This window comes from Salvelinus fontinalis, unplaced genomic scaffold, assembly GCF_029448725.1.
Source record: "Salvelinus fontinalis isolate EN_2023a unplaced genomic scaffold, ASM2944872v1 scaffold_0027, whole genome shotgun sequence".
In the NCBI taxonomy this organism is placed as follows: Eukaryota; Metazoa; Chordata; class Actinopteri; order Salmoniformes; family Salmonidae; genus Salvelinus; species Salvelinus fontinalis.
This window is the reverse complement of record NW_026600236.1, coordinates 454,615-478,021: the sequence shown is the minus strand read 5'-3', so window position 1 is coordinate 478,021 and position 23,407 is coordinate 454,615. Positions and strand designations below refer to the sequence as shown.

Below are 23,407 nucleotides of genomic sequence, written 5' to 3'. Positions count from 1 at the left end.
GCCCAGGCACTGGGTGATGATAAGAGAGGTTGTATCTCTGGACATGCTGGTCTCAATGGGTGAGGTCACCGCATGTGTGGGGGGTGGGACAAAGGAGGTATCAGAGGTACGGAGAGTGGAACTACGGGGTCCATTGCAAACCAAAACAATGATAACTAGCCTGAACAACAGTATGCAAGGCATATTGATATTTGAGAGAGACATACAATAAGGCATAAAGTGATTGCAGGTCATGATTGGGAGAGCTAGCTAAAACAACAGGTGAGGTAACAGCAGCTAGTCAGCTAACACAGCAACAGAAGGTAAAAATGGCGACGACTGGGCAGAGAGGGTCGGATTAACTACACACAGATCCTGAGTTAAGGCACAGAGCCGACAGAAAAAACACAAATAAACAGAATGGAGTACCATGAATTAATGGACAGTCAAGCAGGCATCAGCTATGTAGCCAAGTGATCATAGTGTCCAGGGGGCAGCCGTAGATGGAGCAGTGAGGCCTCCACTAAGCTAGCACGCATTTAAAGTTAGTAGCCCGGGGGGTGGTCTGCTCAGACGGAGGGCTCTGCTCAGACGGAGGCCGGTTGAGGGTACCGGTTGAGGGCACGTCTGCAGACCAGACGTGGTCGTGTCGACAGAGAATCCAAGCCGGATAGCGATGGCGAAAGAGAGGTTGTGAATTGTAGAATTGTGTTTGCTAACTGGTGCTAGCTTCCTGGCTGCGCTAGCTGCAAGATAAGCTAGCAGTTAGCAGACCGGGGCAGGCAAGTTAGCCTTTGGGGGACGTCGCGATGGGGGGGGGGGGGGAGTCTGTTTTGCCTCTTCGTGCGGTGACGTCGATAGACCAGTCGTGGAATTAGTAGGGTTCCAGGTAGCTCTAAGTAGCTAACAGGCCTAGTAGGTTAGCAGAATGGGCCTTCAGCGGGCGTCACGCCTGAGGGGCCTGTTGGAGTCCTCGGGCAGATTATGTCGGTATTCCAGTCGTAGAGGATCGGCGGGGTTCCGTGCTCCGTACCGGCAGTAAAGGGATCCGGATATTGTAGCCCAGGAGCCCTAGCCGGGCTAGCTTCAGGCTAATTGGTGCTTGCTCCGGGATGGAAACGCTAGCCAGGAGTGGTCACCCGGGATTGTGGTTAGCTAGTTGCGAAGATCCAGATGAAAATGTTCAGAGTTTGCGGTAGGAATCCGGGGATATGGAGAGAAATAGGTCCGTTATGCTCTGGTTTTAGTCACGTTGTTCGAACTAGCGAGAGCTTTCCGAGCTAAAGGTTAGCTGATGACCGCTAGCAATAGTTTGCTAACTGATAGCTGGTAGGCAGTTAGCTGGCTATCTTCAGTAGATGGATTCCAGATCAGAAGTAAATAGAAATACTTTAGAAAAAAGCAGATCCACGCCACATTGGGTGAGGCGGGTTGCAGGAGAGTATTTAGAAGTTGAGGTTTAAGAAAGTATTTTTAAAAGATATGCGAATAAAAAGATGTAAAAAGATGTATACAAGGGACACGGGACACGACAGGACAAAGACGTCTACACTGCTACGCCATCTTGGAAAGTATAATGTATAATGAATCTGAATATTCAAGCACATATTGATGATGGCTTGATGCCAGCCGACTGGCCCCAATGTATAAGAAACAATGTCAACAAGGTTTTGTTTGCAGACTTTATTGTCCCTTAGTTTGACACATGGGTGAGTAAACAATTAAAAACACTATTGTGATGGCACTAAAATGTGCTATCAATGCATTACAAACAGATTAATTTAGAATACTTTTTGCATTCGTGTGCAGGCAGTTTCGTTCTGTTTTCAGACGTTACAGTCATGTTGTCATAATGGCAGTAAGAATGTACATATTTTCCCATTAATAAAACAATATCTTAACATCCAATATATTTCAACATTTTTTAAAAACACATCAAAAGACTCCAAACTAAGTAAAAAATAAAAGTAACATTTTTAGAATCATCCGACAGCAACATCTGCAATAAACACTGATCCAAAACAGTTTTTTTACAGCTAATCATAGCTCAAATTCAAATGCAGTTTATTTTACAGTTTTTAAAGAGACTATAATCAATTGTTAAATCTAATCAAAGTAATAATTTTGCACAAATATACCATCTAGACCTGTGAATACAGGCGAATAGTTGTAGATGAGAGCTCTCTCCTCCTCACTGGCTGAAGAGAACTTGTGATGATTCTTCATGGCTGTGAACAAGAGGATGAGTAGGACAACAGAAGATATTAGCCAACTGTGTTTAACGCTAGCATACTCCCACATCTATAGGCCTACTACACTGAATACAAATTTAAATGCAACAATTTCAAATATTTCACTGAGTTACAGTTTATATAAAAGGAAAATCAGTCAATTGAAATACATTAATTAGGCCCTAATCTATGGATTTCACATGACTGGGAATACAGATATGCATCTGTTGGGTCACAGATACCTTACAATTGGTTGGTCACAGATAGTGTACCTATTAATAAAAAAACAGTAGGGGTGTGTATCAGAAAACCAGTCAGTATCTGGTGTGACCATTTGCCTCAAGCAGCGCGACACATCTCCTTCACATAGAGTTGAACAGGATGTTGATTGTGGCCTATGAATTTTGTCCCACTCCTCTTCAACGGCTGTGTGAAGTTGCTGGATATTGGCGGGAACTGGAATTAACTGTCGTATACGTTGATCCAGAGCATCCCAAACATGCTCAATGGGTGACATGTCTGGTGAGTATGCAGGCCATGGAAGAACTGGGGCATTTTCATCTTCCAGGAATTGTGTACAGATCCTTGCGACATGGGGCCGTGCGCTATCATGCTGAAACATGAGGTGATGGCAGCCGACTAATGGCACAACAATGGGCCTCAGGATCTCGTCATGGTATCTCTGTGCATTCAAATTGCCATTGATAAAATACAAAATTGTGTTAGTTGTCCGTAACTTATGCCTGCCCATACCATAACCCCACCGCCACCATGGGGCACTCTGTTCACAATGTTGACATCAGCAAACCGCTCACCCACAAACGCCATACTAACCGTCTGCCCGGTACAGTTGAAACTGGACTTTGTCCATGAAGAGCACACTTCTCCAGTTTGCCAGCGGCCATCGAAGGTGAGCATTTGCCCACCGAAGTTGGAGACGACGTCGAACTGCAGTCAGGTCAAGACCCTGGTGAAGACGATGAGCACACAGATGAGCTTCCCTGAGACGGCGTCGGACAGTTTGTGCAGAAATGATTTGGTTGTGCAAATACCGGATGTGGAGGTCCTGGGCTGGCGTGGTTACACGTGGTCTGCAGTTGTGAGGCCGGTTGGACGTGCTGCCAAATTCTCTAAAATGATGTTGGAGGTGGCTTATGGTAGAAAAATTCACATAAAATGTCTCTGGCAACAGCTCTGGTGGATATTCCCGCAGTCAGCATGCCAAATTGCCACGCTCCATCAAAACTTGAGACATCTGTGGCATTGTATTGTGTGACAAAACTGCACATTTTAGAGTGGCCTTTTGTCCCCAGCACAAGGTGCACCTGTGTAATGACCATGCTGTTTAATCAGCTTTTTTGACATGCCACACCTGTCAGGTGGATGGATTTTCTTGTCAAAGAAGAAATGCTCATTAACAGGGATGTAAACAAATGTGTGTACAACATATGAGAGAAATAAGCCTCTTGCGTGTGTAGAACATTTCTGGGATCTATATAATAAATATAAAATGAAACATGGGACCAATACTTACGTTAATATTTTTGTTCAGTGTATATGTGTTGTTGTAACCAACCATACTGTTGCATTACAATAATACGGAGTTGGCTAAACTAAAACCCATGTAGGACCAGGCTAGTGTCTTATACAGTGCCTTTGGAAAGTATTCAGACTCCTTGACTTTATCCCGATTTTGTTACGTTACAGCCTTATTCTAATTTTTTTTTTTTTAATCCCCCCCCCCCTCAATCTACACACAATACCCCATAATGACAAAGTGAAAAAAGGTTTAGAAATGTTTGCAAATGTATAAAAATAAAAAACAGAAATACCTTATTTACATAAATATTCAGACCCTTTGCTATGAGACTCGAAATTGAGCTCAGATGCATCCTGTTTCCATTGATCATCCTTGAGATGTTTCTACAACTTGATTGGAGTCCACCTGTGGTAAATTAAATTGATTGAACATCATTTGGAAAAGGCACACACCTGTCTATATAAGGTCCCACAGTTGACAGCTCATGTCAGAGTAAAAACCAAGCCATGAGGTCGAAGGAATTGTCCGTAGAGCTCCGAGACAAGATTGTGTCGAGGCACAGATCTGAGGAAGGGTACCAAAACATTTCTGCAGCATTGAAGATCCCCAAGAACACAGTGGCCTCCATCATTCTTAAATGGAAGAAGTTTGGAATCACCAAGACTCTTCCTAGAGCTGGCCGCCCGGCCAAAATGAGCAATCGGGGGAGAAGGGCCTTGGTCAGTGAGGTGACAAAGAACCTGATGGTCACTGACTGAGCTACAGACTTCCTCTGTGGAGATGGGAGAACCTTCCAGAAGGACAAACATCTCTGCAGCACTCCACCAATTAGGCCTTTATGGTAGAGTGGCCAGACAGAAGCCACTCCTCAGTAAAAGGCACATGACATCCCGCTTGGAGTTTGCCAAAAGGCACCTAAAGACTCTCAGACCATGAGAAACAAGATTCTCTGGTCTGATGAACCAAAGATTGAACTCTTTGGCCTGAATACCAAGTGTCACGTCTGGAGGAAACCTGCCACATTCCCTACGGTGAAGCATGGGGGTGGCATCATCATGATGGGGGGATGTTTTTCAGCAGCAGGGACTGGGAGACGGGAAAGATGAACTGAGAAAAGTACTGAGAGATCCTTGAGGAAAACCTGCTCCAGAGCACTCAGGACCTCAGACTGGGGTGAAGGTTCACCTTCCAACAAGACAACGACCCTAAGCACACAGCCAAGACAACGTAGGAGTCTCTGAATGTCCTTGAGTGGCCCAGCCAGAGCCCAGACTTGAACATCTCTGGAGAGACCTGAAAATAGCTGTGCAGCAACGCTCCCCATCCAACCTGACAGAGCTTGAGAGGATCTGCAGAGAAGAATGGGAGAAACTCCCAAAATACAGATTTGCCAAGCTTGTAGCGTCATACCCAAGAAGACTTAAGGCTGTAATCACTGCCAGTGGTGCTTCAACAAAGTACTGAGTAAAGTGTCTGTATACTTATTTAAATTAGGTATTTCCATTTAAAAAAAAATATATATATACATTTGCTAAAATGTCTAAAAACCTGTTCTTTGGCATTTTGGGGTATTGTGAGTAGATTGAGGGTAAAAAACATTTAAATACATTTTTCAAATAAGGCTAACATAACAAAATGTGGAAAAAGTCAAGGGGTCTGAATACATTCTGAATGAACCGTATAATGAAAGGCGCAATGTAGTGTAATGTAGGGTTAACATACCATTTTGTTTATCTGACACAATGACAGTAGGATGACCTTTCATCTACAGGGTAATGGTCCAATAACTGTACAGTCCCTCACCAGGCCAGCACCATACAGTCCAATTACTGTACAGTCCCTCAACAGGTCAGCATCGTACAGTCCCTCACCAGGTCAGCATCGTACAGTCCCTCACCAGGTCAGCATCGTACAGTCCCTCACCAGGCCAGCATCGTACAGTCCCTCACCAGGCCAGCATCGTACAGTCCCTCACCAGGCCAGCATCGTACAGTCCCTCACCAGGCCAGCATCGTACAGTCCCTCACCAGGCCAGTATCGTACAGTCCCTCACCAGGCCAGCATCGTACAGTCCAATTACTGTACAGTCCCTCACCAGGCCAGCACCATACAGTCCAATAACTAATCTACAGTCCCTCACCAGGCCAGCATCGTACAGTCCAATAACTAATCTACAGTCCCTCACCAGGCCAGCATCGTACAGTCCAATAACTGTACAGTCCCTCACCAGGCCAGCATCGTACAGTCCAATAACTGTACAGTCCCTCACCAGGCCAGCATCGTACAGTCCCTCACCAGGTCAGCATCGTACAGTCCCTCACCAGGCCAGCATCGTACAGTCCAATAACTGTACAGTCCCTCACCAGGCCAGCACCATACAATCCAATAACTAATCTACAGTCCCTCACCAGGCCAGCATCGTACAGTCCAATAACTAATCTACAGTCCCTCACCAGGCCAGCATCGTACAGTCCAATAACTAATCTACAGTCCCTCACCAGGCCAGCATCGTACAGTCCAATAACTGTACAGTCCCTCACCAGGCCAGCATCGTACAGTCCAATAACTGTACAGTCCCTCACCAGGCCAGCGACGTACAGTCCAATAACTGTACAGTCCCTCACCAGGCCAGCATCGTACAGTCCAATAACTGTACAGTCCCTCACCAGGCCAGCACCATACAGTCCAATAACTAATCTACAGTCCCTCACCAGGCCAGCATCATACAGTCCAATAACTAATCTACAGTCCCTCACCAGGCCAGCATCATACAGTCCAATAACTAATCTACAGTCCCTCACCAGGCCAGCATCATACAGTCCAATAACTAATCTACAGTCCCTCACCAGGCCAGCATCGTACAGTCCAATAACTGTACAATCCCTCACCAGGCCAGCATCATACAGTCCAATAGCTAATCTACAGTCCCTCACCAGGCCAGCATCATACAGTCCAATAACTAATCTACAGTCCCTCACCAGGCCAGCACCATACAGTCCAATAACTAATCTACAGTCCCTCACCAGGCCAGCGTTGTACAGTCCAATAACTGTAGAGTCCCTCACCAGGCCAGCATCGTACAGTCCAATAACTAATCTACAGTCCCTCACCAGGCCAGCATCGTACAGTCCAATAACTAATCTACAGTCCCTCACCAGGCCAGCGTCGTACAGTCCCTCACCAGGCCAGCATCGTACAGTCCAATAACTGTACAATCCCTCACCAGGCCAGCATCGTACAGTCCAAAAACTGTAGAGTCCCTCACCAGGCCAGCGTCGTACAGTCCAATAACTAATCTACAGTCCCTCACCAGGCCAGCATCGTACAGTCCAATAACTAATCTACAGTCCCTCACCAGACCAGCATCGTACAGTCCAATAACTAATCTACAGTCCCTCACCAGGCCAGCATCGTACAGTCCAATAACTAATCTACAGTCCCTCACCAGACCAGCATCGTACAGTCCAATAACTAATCTACAGTCCCTCACCAGGCCAGCATCATACAGTCCCTCACCAGGCCAGCATCATACATTCCCTCACCAGGCCAGCATCATACAGTCCAATAACTAATCTACAGTCCCTCACCAGGCCAGCATCATACAGTCCAATAACTAATCTACAGTCCCTCACCAGGCCAGCATCATACAGTCCAATAACTAATCTACAGTCCCTCACCAGGCTAGCATCATACAGTCCAATAACTAATCTACAGTCCCTCACCAGGCCAGCATCATACAGTCCAATAACTAATCTACAGTCCCTCACCAGGCCAGCATCATACAGTCCAATAACTAATCTACAGTCCCTCACCAGGCCAGCATCATACAGTCCAATAACTAATCTACAGTCCCTCACCAGGCCAGCATCATACAGTCCAATAACTAATCTACAGTCCCTCACCAGGCCAGCATCATACAGTCCCTCACCAGGCCAGCATCATACAGTCCAATAACTAATCTACAGTCCCTCACCAGGCCAGCGTCGTACAGTCCAATAACTAATCTACAGTCCCTCACCAGGCCAGCATCATACAGTCCAATAACTAATCTACAGTCCCTCACCAGGCCAGCATCATACAGTCCCTCACCAGGCCAGCATCATACAGTCCAATAACTAATCTACAGTCCCTCACCAGGCCAGCGTCGTACAGTCCAATAACTAATCTACAGTCCCTCACCAGACCAGCGTCGTACAGTCCAATAACTAATCTACAGTCCCTCACCAGGCCAGCATCATACAGTCCAATAACTAATCTACAGTCCCTCACCAGGCCAGCGTCGTACAGTCCAATAACTAATCTACAGTCCCTCACCAGGCCAGCATCATACAGTCCCTCACCAGGCCAGCATCATACAGTCCAATAACTAATCTACAGTCCCTCACCAGGCCAGCATCATACAGTCCAATAACTAATCTACAGTCCCTCACCAGGCCAGCATCATACAGTCCCTCACCAGGCCAGCATCATACAGTCCAATAACTAATCTACAGTCCCTCACCAGGCCAGCGTCGTACAGTCCAATAACTAATCTACAGTCCCTCACCAGACCAGCGTCGTACAGTCCAATAACTAATCTACAGTCCCTCACCAGGCCAGCATCATACAGTCCAATAACTAATCTACAGTCCCTCACCAGGCCAGCGTCGTACAGTCCAATAACTAATCTACAGTCCCTCACCAGGCCAGCATCATACAGTACCTCACCAGGCCAGCATCGTACAGTCCAATAACTAATCTACAGTCCCTCACCAGACCAGCGTCGTACAGTCCAATAACTAATCTACAGTCCCTCACCAGGCCAGCATCGTACAGTCCAATAACTGTAGAGTCCCTCACCAGGCCAGCATCGTACAGTCCAATAACTGTACAATCCCTCACCAGGCCAGCATCGTACAGTCCAATAACTGTAGAGTCCCTCACCAGGCCAGCATCATACAGTCCAATAACTAATCTACAGTCCCTCACCAGGCCAGCATCATACAGTCCAATAACTAATCTACAGTCCCTCATCAGGCCAGCATCGTACAGTCCAATAACTAATCTACAGTCCCTCACCAGGCCAGCATCGTACAGTCCAATAACTAATCTACAGTCCCTCACCAGGCCAGCATCATACAGTCCAATAACTAATCTACAGTCCCTCACCAGGCCAGCATCGTACAGTCCAATAACTGTACAATCCCTCACCAGGCCAGCATCGTACAGTCCAATAACTGTAGAGTCCCTCACCAGGCCAGCATCATACAGTCCAATAACTAATCTACAGTCCCTCACCAGGCCAGCATCATACAGTCCAATAACTAATCTACAGTCCCTCACCAGGCCAGCACCATACAGTCCAATAACTAATCTACAGTCCCTCACCAGGCCAGCGTTGTACAGTCCAATAACTGTAGAGTCCCTCACCAGGCCAGCATCGTACAGTCCAATAACTAATCTACAGTCACTCACCAGGCCAGCATCGTACAGTCCAATAACTAATCTACAGTCCCTCACCAGGCCAGCGTCGTACAGTCCCTCACCAGGCCAGCATCGTACAGTCCAATAACTGTACAATCCCTCACCAGGCCAGCATCGTACAGTCCAATAACTGTAGAGTCCCTCACCAGGCCAGCGTCGTACAGTCCAATAACTAATCTACAGTCCCTCACCAGGCCAGCATCGTACAGTCCAATAGCTAATCTACAGTCCCTCACCAGACCAGCATCGTACAGTCCAATAACTAATCTACAGTCCCTCACCAGGCCAGCATCATACAGTCCCTCACCAGGCCAGCATCATACAGTCCCTCACCAGGCCAGCATCATACAGTCCAATAACTAATCTACAGTCCCTCACCAGGCCAGCATCATACAGTCCAATAACTAATCTACAGTCCCTCACCAGGCCAGCATCATACAGTCCAATAACTAATCTACAGTCCCTCACCAGGCCAGCATCATACAGTCCAATAACTAATCTACAGTCCCTCACCAGGCCAGCATCATACAGTCCAATAACTAATCTACAGTCCCTCACCAGGCCAGCATCATACAGTCCAATAACTAATCTACAGTCCCTCACCAGGCCAGCATCATACAGTCCAATAACTAATCTACAGTCCCTCACCAGGCCAGCATCATACAGTCCAATAACTAATCTACAGTCCCTCACCAGGCCAGCATCATACAGTCCAATAACTAATCTACAGTCCCTCACCAGGCCAGCATCATACAGTCCCTCACCAGGCCAGCATCATACAGTCCAATAACTAATCTACAGTCCCTCACCAGGCCAGCGTCGTACAGTCCAATAACTAATCTACAGTCCCTCACCAGACCAGCGTCGTACAGTCCAATAACTAATCTACAGTCCCTCACCAGGCCAGCATCATACAGTCCAATAACTAATCTACAGTCCCTCACCAGGCCAGCATCATACAGTCCCTCACCAGGCCAGCATCATACAGTCCAATAACTAATCTACAGTCCCTCACCAGGCCAGCGTCGTACAGTCCAATAACTAATCTACAGTCCCTCACCAGGCCAGCATCATACAGTCCAATAACTAATCTACAGTCCCTCACCAGGCCAGCATCATACAGTCCCTCACCAGGCCAGCATCATACAGTCCAATAACTAATCTACAGTCCCTCACCAGGCCAGCGTCGTACAGTCCAATAACTAATCTACAGTCCCTCACCAGACCAGCGTCGTACAGTCCAATAACTAATCTACAGTCCCTCACCAGGCCAGCATCATACAGTCCAATAACTAATCTACAGTCCCTCACCAGGCCAGCGTCGTACAGTCCAATAACTAATCTACAGTCCCTCACCAGGCCAGCATCATACAGTCCCTCACCAGGCCAGCATCGTACAGTCCAATTACTGTACAGTCCCTCACCAGGCCAGCACCATACAGTCCAATAACTAATCTACAGTCCCTCACCAGGCCAGCATCGTACAGTCCAATAACTAATCTACAGTCCCTCACCAGGCCAGCATCGTACAGTCCAATAACTGTACAGTCCCTCACCAGGCCAGCATCGTACAGTCCAATAACTGTACAGTCCCTCACCAGGCCAGCATCGTACAGTCCCTCACCAGGTCAGCATCGTACAGTCCCTCACCAGGCCAGCATCGTACAGTCCAATAACTGTACAGTCCCTCACCAGGCCAGCACCATACAATCCAATAACTAATCTACAGTCCCTCACCAGGCCAGCATCGTACAGTCCAATAACTAATCTACAGTCCCTCACCAGGCCAGCATCGTACAGTCCAATAACTAATCTACAGTCCCTCACCAGGCCAGCATCGTACAGTCCAATAACTGTACAGTCCCTCACCAGGCCAGCATCGTACAGTCCAATAACTGTACAGTCCCTCACCAGGCCAGCGACGTACAGTCCAATAACTGTACAGTCCCTCACCAGGCCAGCATCGTACAGTCCAATAACTGTACAGTCCCTCACCAGGCCAGCACCATACAGTCCAATAACTAATCTACAGTCCCTCACCAGGCCAGCATCATACAGTCCAATAACTAATCTACAGTCCCTCACCAGGCCAGCATCATACAGTCCAATAACTAATCTACAGTCCCTCACCAGGCCAGCATCATACAGTCCAATAACTAATCTACAGTCCCTCACCAGGCCAGCATCGTACAGTCCAATAACTGTACAATCCCTCACCAGGCCAGCATCATACAGTCCAATAGCTAATCTACAGTCCCTCACCAGGCCAGCATCATACAGTCCAATAACTAATCTACAGTCCCTCACCAGGCCAGCACCATACAGTCCAATAACTAATCTACAGTCCCTCACCAGGCCAGCGTTGTACAGTCCAATAACTGTAGAGTCCCTCACCAGGCCAGCATCGTACAGTCCAATAACTAATCTACAGTCCCTCACCAGGCCAGCATCGTACAGTCCAATAACTAATCTACAGTCCCTCACCAGGCCAGCGTCGTACAGTCCCTCACCAGGCCAGCATCGTACAGTCCAATAACTGTACAATCCCTCACCAGGCCAGCATCGTACAGTCCAAAAACTGTAGAGTCCCTCACCAGGCCAGCGTCGTACAGTCCAATAACTAATCTACAGTCCCTCACCAGGCCAGCATCGTACAGTCCAATAACTAATCTACAGTCCCTCACCAGACCAGCATCGTACAGTCCAATAACTAATCTACAGTCCCTCACCAGGCCAGCATCGTACAGTCCAATAACTAATCTACAGTCCCTCACCAGACCAGCATCGTACAGTCCAATAACTAATCTACAGTCCCTCACCAGGCCAGCATCGTACAGTCCAATAACTAATCTACAGTCCCTCACCAGGCCAGCATCGTACAGTCCAATAACTGTACAGTCCCTCACCAGGCCAGCATCATACAGTCCAATAACTAATCTACAGTCCCTCACCAGGCCAGCATCATACAGTCCAATAACTAATCTACAGTCCCTCACCAGGCCAGCATCATACAGTCCAATAACTAATCTACAGTCCCTCACCAGGCCAGCATCATACAGTCCAATAACTAATCTACAGTCCCTCACCAGGCCAGCGTCGTACAGTCCAATAACTAATCTACAGTCCCTCACCAGGCCAGCATCATACAGTCCCTCACCAGGCCAGCATCATACAGTCCAATAACTAATCTACAGTCCCTCACCAGGCCAGCATCATACAGTCCAATAACTAATCTACAGTCCCTCACCAGGCCAGCATCATACAGTCCCTCACCAGGCCAGCATCATACAGTCCAATAACTAATCTACAGTCCCTCACCAGGCCAGCGTCGTACAGTCCAATAACTAATCTACAGTCCCTCACCAGACCAGCGTCGTACAGTCCAATAACTAATCTACAGTCCCTCACCAGGCCAGCATCATACAGTCCAATAACTAATCTACAGTCCCTCACCAGGCCAGCATCATACAGTACCTCACCAGGCCAGCATCGTACAGTCCAATAACTAATCTACAGTCCCTCACCAGACCAGCGTCGTACAGTCCAATAACTAATCTACAGTCCCTCACCAGGCCAGCATCGTACAGTCCAATAACTGTAGAGTCCCTCACCAGGCCAGCATCATAAAGTCCAATAACTAATCTACAGTCCCTCACCAGGCCAGCATCGTACAGTCCAATAACTGTAAAATCCCTCACCAGGCCAGCGTCGTACAGTCCAATAACTGTAGAGTCCCTCACCAGGCCAGCATCATACAGTCCAATAACTAATCTACAGTCCCTCACCAGGCCAGCATCATACAGTCCAATAACTAATCTACAGTCCCTCATCAGGCCAGCATCGTACAGTCCAATAACTAATCTACAGTCCCTCACCAGGCCAGCATCGTACAGTCCAATAACTAATCTACAGTCCCTCACCAGGCCAGCATCATACAGTCCAATAACTAATCTACAGTCCCTCACCAGGCCAGCATCGTACAGTCCAATAACTGTACAATCCCTCACCAGGCCAGCATCGTACAGTCCAATAACTGTAGAGTCCCTCACCAGGCCAGCATCATACAGTCCAATAACTAATCTACAGTCCCTCACCAGGCCAGCATCATACAGTCCAATAACTAATCTACAGTCCCTCACCAGGCCAGCACCATACAGTCCAATAACTAATCTACAGTCCCTCACCAGGCCAGCGTTGTACAGTCCAATAACTGTAGAGTCCCTCACCAGGCCAGCATCGTACAGTCCAATAACTGTAGAGTCCCTCACCAGGCCAGCATCGTACAGTCCAATAACTAATCTACAGTCCCTCACCAGGCCAGCGTCGTACAGTCCCTCACCAGGCCAGCATCGTACAGTCCAATAACTGTACAATCCCTCACCAGGCCAGCATCGTACAGTCCAATAACTAATCTACAGTCCCTCACCAGGCCAGCATCGTACAGTCCAATAGCTAATCTACAGTCCCTCACCAGACCAGCATCGTACAGTCCAATAACTAATCTACAGTCCCTCACCAGGCCAGCATCATACAGTCCCTCACCAGGCCAGCATCATACAGTCCCTCACCAGGCCAGCATCATACAGTCCAATAACTAATCTACAGTCCCTCACCAGGCCAGCATCATACAGTCCAATAACTAATCTACAGTCCCTCACCAGGCCAGCATCATACAGTCCAATAACTAATCTACAGTCCCTCACCAGGCCAGCATCATACAGTCCAATAACTAATCTACAGTCCCTCACCAGGCCAGCATCATACAGTCCAATAACTAATCTACAGTCCCTCACCAGGCCAGCATCATACAGTCCAATAACTAATCTACAGTCCCTCACCAGGCCAGCATCATACAGTCCAATAACTAATCTACAGTCCCTCACCAGGCCAGCATCATACAGTCCAATAACTAATCTACAGTCCCTCACCAGGCCAGCATCATACAGTCCAATAACTAATCTACAGTCCCTCACCAGGCCAGCATCATACAGTCCCTCACCAGGCCAGCATCATACAGTCCAATAACTAATCTACAGTCCCTCACCAGGCCAGCGTCGTACAGTCCAATAACTAATCTACAGTCCCTCACCAGGCCAGCATCATACAGTCCAATAACTAATCTACAGTCCCTCACCAGGCCAGCGTCGTACAGTCCAATAACTAATCTACAGTCCCTCACCAGGCCAGCATCATACAGTCCCTCACCAGGCCAGCATCATACAGTCCAATAACTAATCTACAGTCCCTCACCAGGCCAGCATCGTACAGTCCAATAACTAATCTACAGTCCCTCACCAGGCCAGCATCATACAGTCCAATAACTAATCTACAGTCCCTCACCAGGCCAGCATCATACAGTCCAATAACTAATCTACAGTCCCTCACCAGGCCAGCATCATACAGTCCAATAACTAATCTACAGTCCCTCACCAGGCCAGCATCATACAGTCCCTCACCAGGCCAGCATCATACAGTCCAATAACTAATCTACAGTCCCTCACCAGACCAGCGTCGTACAGTCCAATAACTAATCTACAGTCCCTCACCAGGCCAGCATCATACAGTCCCTCACCAGGCCAGCATCATACAGTCCAATAACTAATCTACAGTCCCTCACCAGGCCAGCATCGTACAGTCCAATAACTAATCTACAGTCCCTCACCAGGCCAGCATCATACAGTCCAATAACTAATCTACAGTCCCTCACCAGGCCAGCATCATACAGTCCAATAACTAATCTACAGTCCCTCACCAGACCAGCGTCGTACAGTCCAATAACTAATCTACAGTCCCTCACCAGGCCAGCATCATACAGTCCAATAACTAATCTACAGTCCCTCACCAGGCCAGCATCATACAGTCCAATAACTAATCTACAGTCCCTCACCAGGCCAGCATCATACAGTCCCTCACCAGGCCAGCATCATACAGTCCAATAACTAATCTACAGTCCCTCACCAGACCAGCGTCGTACAGTCCAATAACTAATCTACAGTCCCTCACCAGGCCAGCATCATACAGTCCAATAACTAATCTACAGTCCCTCACCAGGCCAGCGTCGTACAGTCCCTCACCAGGCCAGCGTTGTTTTTTAACTGATTTGCCTGCTTAAAAGAAAAGTGGACTAAAATACCTCACCCTCGGAGACAAAGAAGTGTGCTGTGTAGAAGGATGCTCTGACGGAGGCAGCAGAGTGGACCATGCCTGGTTTATCTACCCACTCAAAGGGACTCTTCTCAGGGTGCCACTGGACAGCATAGAACGGATAGTGGTTTGCTAGAACAAGAAAACAAACATGAGAACATAGATACTAGAACAACTCTAGGTCCCAGTTACAGCATAGCCATTAGACAGCAGAAAACAGATCACTCTAGTCTCCGGGTACAGTGTGGGCCACTAGACAGCAGAAAACAGATCACTCTAGTCTCCGGGTACAGTGTGGGCCATTAGACAGCAGAAAACAGATCACTCTAGTCTCCGGGTACAGTGTGGGCCACTAGACAGCAGAAAACAGATCACTCTAGTCTCCAGGTACAGTGTGGGCCATTAGACAGCAGAAAACAGATCACTCTAGTCTCCGGGTACAGTGTGGGCCACTAGACAGCAGAAAACAGATCACTCTAGTCTCCAGGTACAGTGTGGGCCATTAGACAGCAGAAAACAGATCACTCTAGTCTCCAGGTACAGTGTGGGCCATTAGACAGCAGAAAACAGATCACTCTAGTCTCCAGGTACAGTGTGGGCCATTAGACAGCAGAAAACAGATCACTCTAGTCTCCAGGTACAGTGTGGGCCATTAGACAGCAGAAAACAGATCACTCTAGTATCCGGGTACAGTGTGGGCCATTAGACAGCAGAAAACAGATCACTCTAGTCTCCAGGTACAGTGTGGGCCATTAGACGGCAGAAAACAGATCACTCTAGTCTCCGGGTACAGTGTGGGCCATTAGACAGTAGAAAACAGATCACTCTAGTCTCCAGGTACAGTGTGGGCCATTAGACGGCAGAAAACAGATCACTCTAGTCTCCAGGTACAGTGTGGGCCACTAGACAGCAGAAAACAGATCACTCTAGTCTCCAGGTACAGTGTGGGCCATTAGACAGTAGAAAACATATCACTCTAGTCTCCAGGTACAGTGTGGGCCATTAGACAGTAGAAAACATATCACTCTAGTCTCCAGGTACAGTGTGGGCCATTAGACAGCAGAAAACAGATCACTCTAGTCTCCAGGTACAGTGTGGGCCATTGGACAGCAGAAAACAGATCACTCTAGTCTCTGGGTACAGTGTGGCTGACTAGGACCTGGAGTCTTGTGCACATGACCGATTGATAAGTCAACACACTGAAGTGAATGTATTTTAAAAACATCACCCATGAGTTGAATACGTGTGAATCAACATACCCTGCTTGTGAAGGATTGCACACACACACACACACACACACACACACACACACACACACACACACACACACACACACACACACACACACACACACACAGCTGCAGGGATCCCATGGTTACATAATGTTTACCTACAGTAAACAGTGTGTTTAAATACAGTGAAACGTTTGTCCAAGACCAGCTTAACAGATATCAACTGAAAAGTGATAAGTCCTACCAGTAACACTGACAACATCTGACTGCCAAATTAACCTTGTGACTAAAGTCACTCTAGCCATGTTCAGACACTGTACAGTACCTTCCATGGTAGAAATGAACTCTCTCTTGCCATCTGTGTTGGTGGTCAGAACCTTGTAGAAACGTTTCAGTCTGGCATTTCGGCTGTAGTTCTGGTGACATGAATCATTACATTTAGTTATTTTGGAATGTTCCAGAATAAAAAAAATAAAAAAAAGGTTACATTGTTGCTGAGAAATACATGTATTTTTTTGCTCTAGTCTATGAAACAGGAAACAGGAGAACTGAAAAGTCTAAAAGGAATAGGACAAGATATATTCAAATTAAACTTTATTGGTCGCATGCACAGAATACAACAGGTGTAGACTTTACCGTGAAATGCTGACTGACGAGCCCTTAACCAACAGTGCAGTTCAAGAAGAAGAAAATATTTACCAAGTAGAATAAAATAAAAAGTAATAATAAAAAGTAACACAATAAGAATAACAATAACGAGGCTATATACAGCGGGCATCGGTACTGAGTCAGTGTGTGGGGGTACAGGCTAGTTGAGGTAATCTGTACATGTAGGTGGGGGGGCCAAGTGACTCTGACGCACAGGCTAGTTGAGGTAATCTGTACATGTAGGTGGGGGGGGGGGGGGTGAAGTGACTCTGACGCACAGGCTAGTTGAGGTAATCTGTACATGTAGGTGGGGGGGCGAAGTGACTCTGACGTACAGGCTAGTTGAGGTAATCTGTACATGTAGGTGGGGGGGCGAAGTGACTCTGACGCACAGGTTAGTTGAGGTAATCTGTACATGTAGGTGGGGGGGCGAAGTGACTCTGACGCACAGGCTAGTTGAGGTAATCTGTACATGTAGGTGGGGGGGCGAAGTGACTCTGACGTACAGGCTAGTTGAGGTAATCTGTACATGTAGGTGGGGGGGGGGGGGGTGAAGTGACTCTGACGCACAGGCTAGTTGAGGTAATCTGTACATGTAGGTGGGGGGGGGGGTGAAGTGACTCTGACGTACAGACTAGTTGAGGTAATCTGTACATGGTAACTCTGACGTACAGGCTAGTTGAGGTAATCTGTACATGGTAATTGACGTACAGGCTAGTTGAGGTAATCTGTACATGTAGGTGGGGGGGGGGGGGTGAAGTGACTCTGACGTACAGGCTAGTTGAGTTAATCTGCACATGGTAACTGACGTACAGGCTAGTTGAGGTCATCTGTACATGGTAACTCTGATGTACAGGCTAGTTGAGGTAATCTGTACATGTAGGTGGGGGGGGGGTGAAGTGACTCTGACACACAGGCTAGTTGAGGTAATCTGTACATGGTAACTCTGACGCACAGACACTCAAACAAGTCTTCAGATATTCTCGGAACGAGACTGCTTGAGGTGGTATTACACTTACAGCTCAGTGGTTTGACAAGTTGAATAATTCACATAGAGAATAATGCTTGTAGAAAAGAGAAGGAAGAAAGCACTGATAGGGCACACAATAGTAGGGCTCTGTAGATAGCTGCTTTGGTAAAAAAAGGGGTTCATTGGTCATCAAAAAAACGAGGAGGAACCAAGGCACTCTTCATGTCATAAAAATACCTTCATTTGTATTACATGTTGAATGTAACAAACTCCTCAGAACTGATGTGTTGTTTGGGCAGCATGGCCTTCACCCTGACGAATACCATGCTGCCCAAACGTAGCGGTCTTTAAACCCCTTAAAAATTAAAGGCATTTTAATTCTATAGAATATTGTTTGTTCAAACACTTTGTGGTCACTTCTGTACTCTTTCCTTCCCTGAAAAAACAAGTCTATCAGTCCCTAAAACAAGTCAGCCAGCAGTCAGACAGTAGCAGAGACATATTAATGTGTGTTTATCGACGTCATCAGACTGTACCTGTAGAGACAGACTCCAGCTGTGGAAGTTGGAGGTGATGTTGTCCTCTGACAGAGACTGTAGCAGGCTACCGGGGAAGGCCTTGAACAGACGGCTGTTCTGTGAAGCTGTGGTAAACAAAGATAACTTAAATTTTAAAGCTTGAATCCTTAGTTGCTACATACATTTTTTGGACTTGTAAATTAATGATATATACCCATTGATTCTTGAAGAATATAACGTAATATAATATAATCAGAACCCAAAATATACAACTTTTTTTTGTTCTAACGTTTCTAAACAATGTGAATGTAAACAAACACTGTATAGCCTCAACACATGATAAATCTATACTACAGTGCTCAAAAAAATAAAGGGAACACTTAAACAACACAATGTAATCCAAGTCAATCACACTTCTGTGAAATCAAACTGTCCACTTAGGAAGCAACACTGATTGACAATACATTTCACATGCTGTTGTGCAAATGGAATAGACAACAGGTGGAAATTATAGGCAATTAGCAAGACACCCCCAATAAAGGAATGGTTCTGCAGGTGGTGACCACAGACCACTTCTCAGTTCCTATGCTTCCTGGCTGATGTTTTGGTCACTTTTGAATGCTGGCGGTGCTTTCACTCTAGCGGTAGCATGAGACGGAGTCTACAACCCACACAAGTGGCTCAGGTAGTGCAGCTCATCCAGGATGGCACATCAATGCGAGCTGTGGCAAGAAGGTTTGCTGTGTCTGTCAGCGTAGTGTCCAGAGCATGGAGGCGCTACCAGGAGACAGCCAGTACATCAGGAGACGTGGAGGAGGCCGTAGGAGGGCAACAACCCAGCAGCAGGACCGCTACCTCCGCCTTTGTGCAAGGAGGAGCACTGCCAGAGCCCTGCAAAATGACCTCCAGCAGGCCACAAATGTGCATGTGTCTGCTCAAACAGTCAGAAACAGACTCCATGAGGGTGGTATGAGGGCCCGACGTCCACAGGTGGGGGTTGTGCTTACAGCCCAACACCGTGCAGGACGTTTGGCATTTGCCAGAGAACACCAAGATTGGCAAATTCGCCACTGGCGCCCTGTGCTCTTCACAGATGAAAGCAGGTTCACACTGAGCACATGAGCACATGTGACAGACGTGACAGAGTCTGGAGACGCCGTGGAGAACGTTCTGCTGCCTGCAACATCCTCCAGCATGACCGGTTTGGCGGTGGGTCAGTCATGCTGTGGGGTGGCATTTCTTTGGGGGGACGCACAGCCCTCCATGTGCTCGCCAGAGGTAGCCTGACTGCCATTAGGTACCGAGATGAGATCCTCAGACCCCTTGTGAGACCATATGCTGGTGCGGTTGGCCCTGGGTTCCTCCTAATGCAAGACAATGCTAGACCTCATGTGGCTGGAGTGTGTCAGCAGTTCCTGCAAGAGGAAGGCATTGATGCTATGGACTGGCCCGCCCGTTCCCCAGACCTGAATCCAATGGAGCACATCTGGGACATCATGTCTCGCTCCATCCACCAACGCCACGTTGCACCACAGACTGTCCAGGAGTTGGCAGATGCTTTAGTCCAGGTCTGGGAAGAGATCCCTCAGGAGACCATCCGCCACCTCATCAGGAGCATGCCCAGGCGTTGTAGGGAGGTCATACAGGCACGTGGAGGCCACACACACTACTGAGCCTCATTTTAACTTGTTTTAAGGACATTACATAAAAGTTGGATCAGCCTGTAGTGTGGTTTTCCACTTTAATTTTGAGTGTGACTCCAAATCCAGACCTCCATGGGTTGATAAATTTGATTTCCATTGATAATTTTTGTGTGATTTTGTTGTCAGCACATTCAACTATGTAAAGAAAAAAGTATTTAATAAGAATATTTCATTCATTCAGATCTAGGATGTGTTATTTTAGTGTTCCCTTTATTTTTTTGAGCAGTGTATATCATGGATGGTCAGTCCTTGCATCCATAGCTCGGTCTATGAATTTGAAAGTGGTTACATTTCTCCAGGCCCATCCCTCAACTTTTTACCAAAAGAGTGGTGCCCGCTTTGTTATTATTTCAACTGCAGATTCTAGTTTTAAAAAGGCCAAAAATTTATTGTCAAGATCAATGTTTAGTTTTTTTTGGTCCAGGGAACTTTTTTCCCCCTGGCGTTTAGTCAAGCAATGGAAAACGTAATGTATTTATTTATATTTACTGCCCAAATGAACATGGCCCTGTACTCCTATGAGGTGGAAACTTCTTTCTGTGCCTTGTACACGGTCTGTGCCGTGTACAACGCACAATATCAATATTCATAGACAAACATAGGCCTTTACTGATAAAGTCGTCAGAAACGTGGTGATGTCTCTGACCTGGGGTGAATGTGAGAGGCAGGGCCACAGCCTTGGTGTCTGTTAGAGTCAGAAGGTTCTTGTTGCTGGTCAGTACCGTCATCTGCTGAAGACCTTGGCACGTACCCCAAATAGGGAAGTGATCAGACGCATCGTTGGCCTGCATGGAGAGAGGATGACAACGACAAAAAGAGGACCACGAATCAACCCGAGTTCTGCCCAACAGGTGTTGCTCAACAGCTGGAAGCAATATAGTGGACGCTCCACCACTACACTGTTTTATAGAAAGGTCAGGGACAAGGGAAAGGGGTAGGGGAGCAGTCTTAAACTGTGGGTACCAAACAGAATATTCAACATTTAAAACGATAGATTTATTCTTTGAAACCGTTATATAGTTACTGAAAACAATTCAAAAACAGCCATTGTCAATAAAGGATATAAAACCAAATTGGATTTTGGTGGGTATGGAATTGATACATTGATTATATTATGTACCTTGATAGCCAGATCATAGAAGATCTTCGACAGTCGACTGAACTGGGACGTCTCCAGGTCCACATCCCCACCTGGTAGCAGCAACCTAAAACAACCAATCAACCAATCAGAATCAAGCAATCAAATTCAAATCATAATTGCCTATAATCCCTGGCATTTTAATTATTCGATGAAGGCATCTCTTTACAGGAACATAATAAGTGAGCAATAATTTCACTCACCCGTTTATTGAGTTAAATATCTTCTCATATTCTTCATCTGTTTGGTGTATTCTTATGGGAACAACTCTGGCTCCAGCACTCTCCAGGTACTTTACATAGGAAGCAGCGATGTAGGAGGATCCCTGAGCATGAGGGTCTCCTACTATGTTCTCCTGGGCCAGGACACCTGAAATAACACTTTCCATTAAACTACAACTAGACTAGCATAATGTCTAGGTGGCTGTAGTTGTACATCAAGGTGCCTCACGCTACAGAAACAGGAGACGGGCTCCTGGCCAGTTCTGGCTTGGACATAACTTATAGCAACATATTACATTACAATTACAAGGACTTATTGCTTTGAAAAACAACAAAAACGTCAACAAACCCTCCACTTGGTTTGCTTTTAAGCTGATGGATAGGGTTAAAGGTTACTGTGAAGACAGGTGTGGTTAATATATACAGCCATCATCATCATCATCTCACAGATTCAATGTTCTTCTTTAACAGTCCTCTCTCTCTCAGTCTACACTTGATTAACAACGTCTATGGGCGATTTCAACAGACTATTTAGCTACTTAGCCTATATACATGAGAGACATTTCTAAATAACCTGCTTTTTAGAAGGCGAAATATTGAGCAGCCTGTCTATAACTCTGCATTGGCTACATGAGGATTCACGTTGATCAGTGAAAAATATAAAATATATTTTTTATAATTTATAAAAAATCTATGCAATCAAGATGACATTCTGAAGTGAGAGTTTCTCTTGTTTCACTTCCTAGAAAAACGGACCATTTCATGCTGGAATTGATAGGCTTCAATAATGATCCCAGAACATTCTAGAATAACACATTACCAGCAGCAGCATATAAGGAACATTCCAGATACACTCATACATACAAATTCACCCTGTAGATTGATTCGGAAAGGCTTACCGATGATGGGTCTGTAATTTAGATGGTCACTACAAACCACCAGCAGAGGCACACCGCAAAGGCAAGCGGCCAGCACCGCAAGAACCGCAAACGGAGGACTCATTCCCCTCGGGTAGCTTACATAAAATAAAAATGGTAAAATTCGCAGACACTTGTTCTCCCGCTTAAATGATCAGCAGCGCGGTATGTGATAATGGTACCGGTGAGAATGAGGCTGTAGTCTACTGCAGTTATGTGACGCGTAATCCCTGGACTCTACAGTAGAAGCCTAACGATTCTCTCACGCGTGGCGGGGGACGCGTGAAAAAGCATATCGGTTTCAGTCACGTGTGCAATTATGAAAACTCACCGAATGACAAAAATTCATGTGGACATGCGACATATTTCAACCATGACGCAAAAGGGAAAATTATGCTATTTCAGTGGCGTGTATTCATGGATGCCAAGGGAAGCCAGGCTTCCACAAAACATTGACCAAGAAAACATAAAATAATTACAAGAGGATGAATGTATCACACTAGAGAAAGCCCCGAACGAGCGAAACAGCGCCCCTCTGTCTCTGTATGTGTAGCCCATCTATCTGACTGCAGTCTTGTCAAAAATTGTATGATATTGTTACCACCCATAGCACTGAATGCAAGCGAAGCCACATAGCATTTTGGCCTCCCGTGATGAAAACAATATACAATAACAGCCAATCAGCGTTGAGCTAAACTGAGCA

The 23,407-nt window shown here is 46.5% G+C and overlaps 1 protein-coding gene across 2 annotated transcripts; it reads right to left on the bottom strand.

Annotated features, from left to right (window-relative positions):
- Nucleotides 1-1,647: 1,647 nt before the first annotated feature.
- Nucleotides 1,648-23,183, bottom strand: zgc:171566. Of its 2 annotated transcripts, none has more exons than XM_055910717.1 (8): nucleotides 22,687-23,181; nucleotides 21,770-21,935; nucleotides 21,549-21,633; nucleotides 21,075-21,213; nucleotides 18,744-18,850; nucleotides 16,915-17,005; nucleotides 15,352-15,489; nucleotides 1,648-2,207 (listed from the first exon to the last, which is right to left on the bottom strand). In XM_055910717.1, the coding sequence occupies exons 1-8, from the start codon at nucleotides 22,787-22,789 to the stop codon at nucleotides 2,086-2,088; spliced, it is 951 nt and encodes a 316-aa protein (XP_055766692.1). In that variant the 5' UTR covers nucleotides 22,790-23,181; the 3' UTR covers nucleotides 1,648-2,085. The 2 variants fall into 2 exon arrangements, with proteins under 2 accessions (XP_055766692.1, XP_055766694.1); XM_055910719.1 differs by having other exon boundaries at nucleotides 2,119-2,207; nucleotides 15,347-15,489; nucleotides 22,687-23,183.
- Between the last annotated feature and the right edge of the window lie 224 nt (nucleotides 23,184-23,407).

Excerpts from the sequence above, each read along its gene's own strand:
- zgc:171566 (XM_055910717.1), bottom strand. The coding sequence starts at position 22,789 with ATGAGTCCTCCGTTTGCGGTTCTTGCGGTGCTGGCCGCTTGCCTTTGC. Across the intron at positions 18,851-21,074 it reads GCCTCTCACATTCACCCCAG|CTTCACAGAACAGCCGTCTG; the intron begins GTCAGAGACATC and ends TGTTTACCACAG. Across the intron at positions 2,208-15,351 it reads ACACTTCTTTGTCTCCGAGG|CCATGAAGAATCATCACAAG; the intron begins GTGAGGTATTTT and ends TCTTGTTCACAG.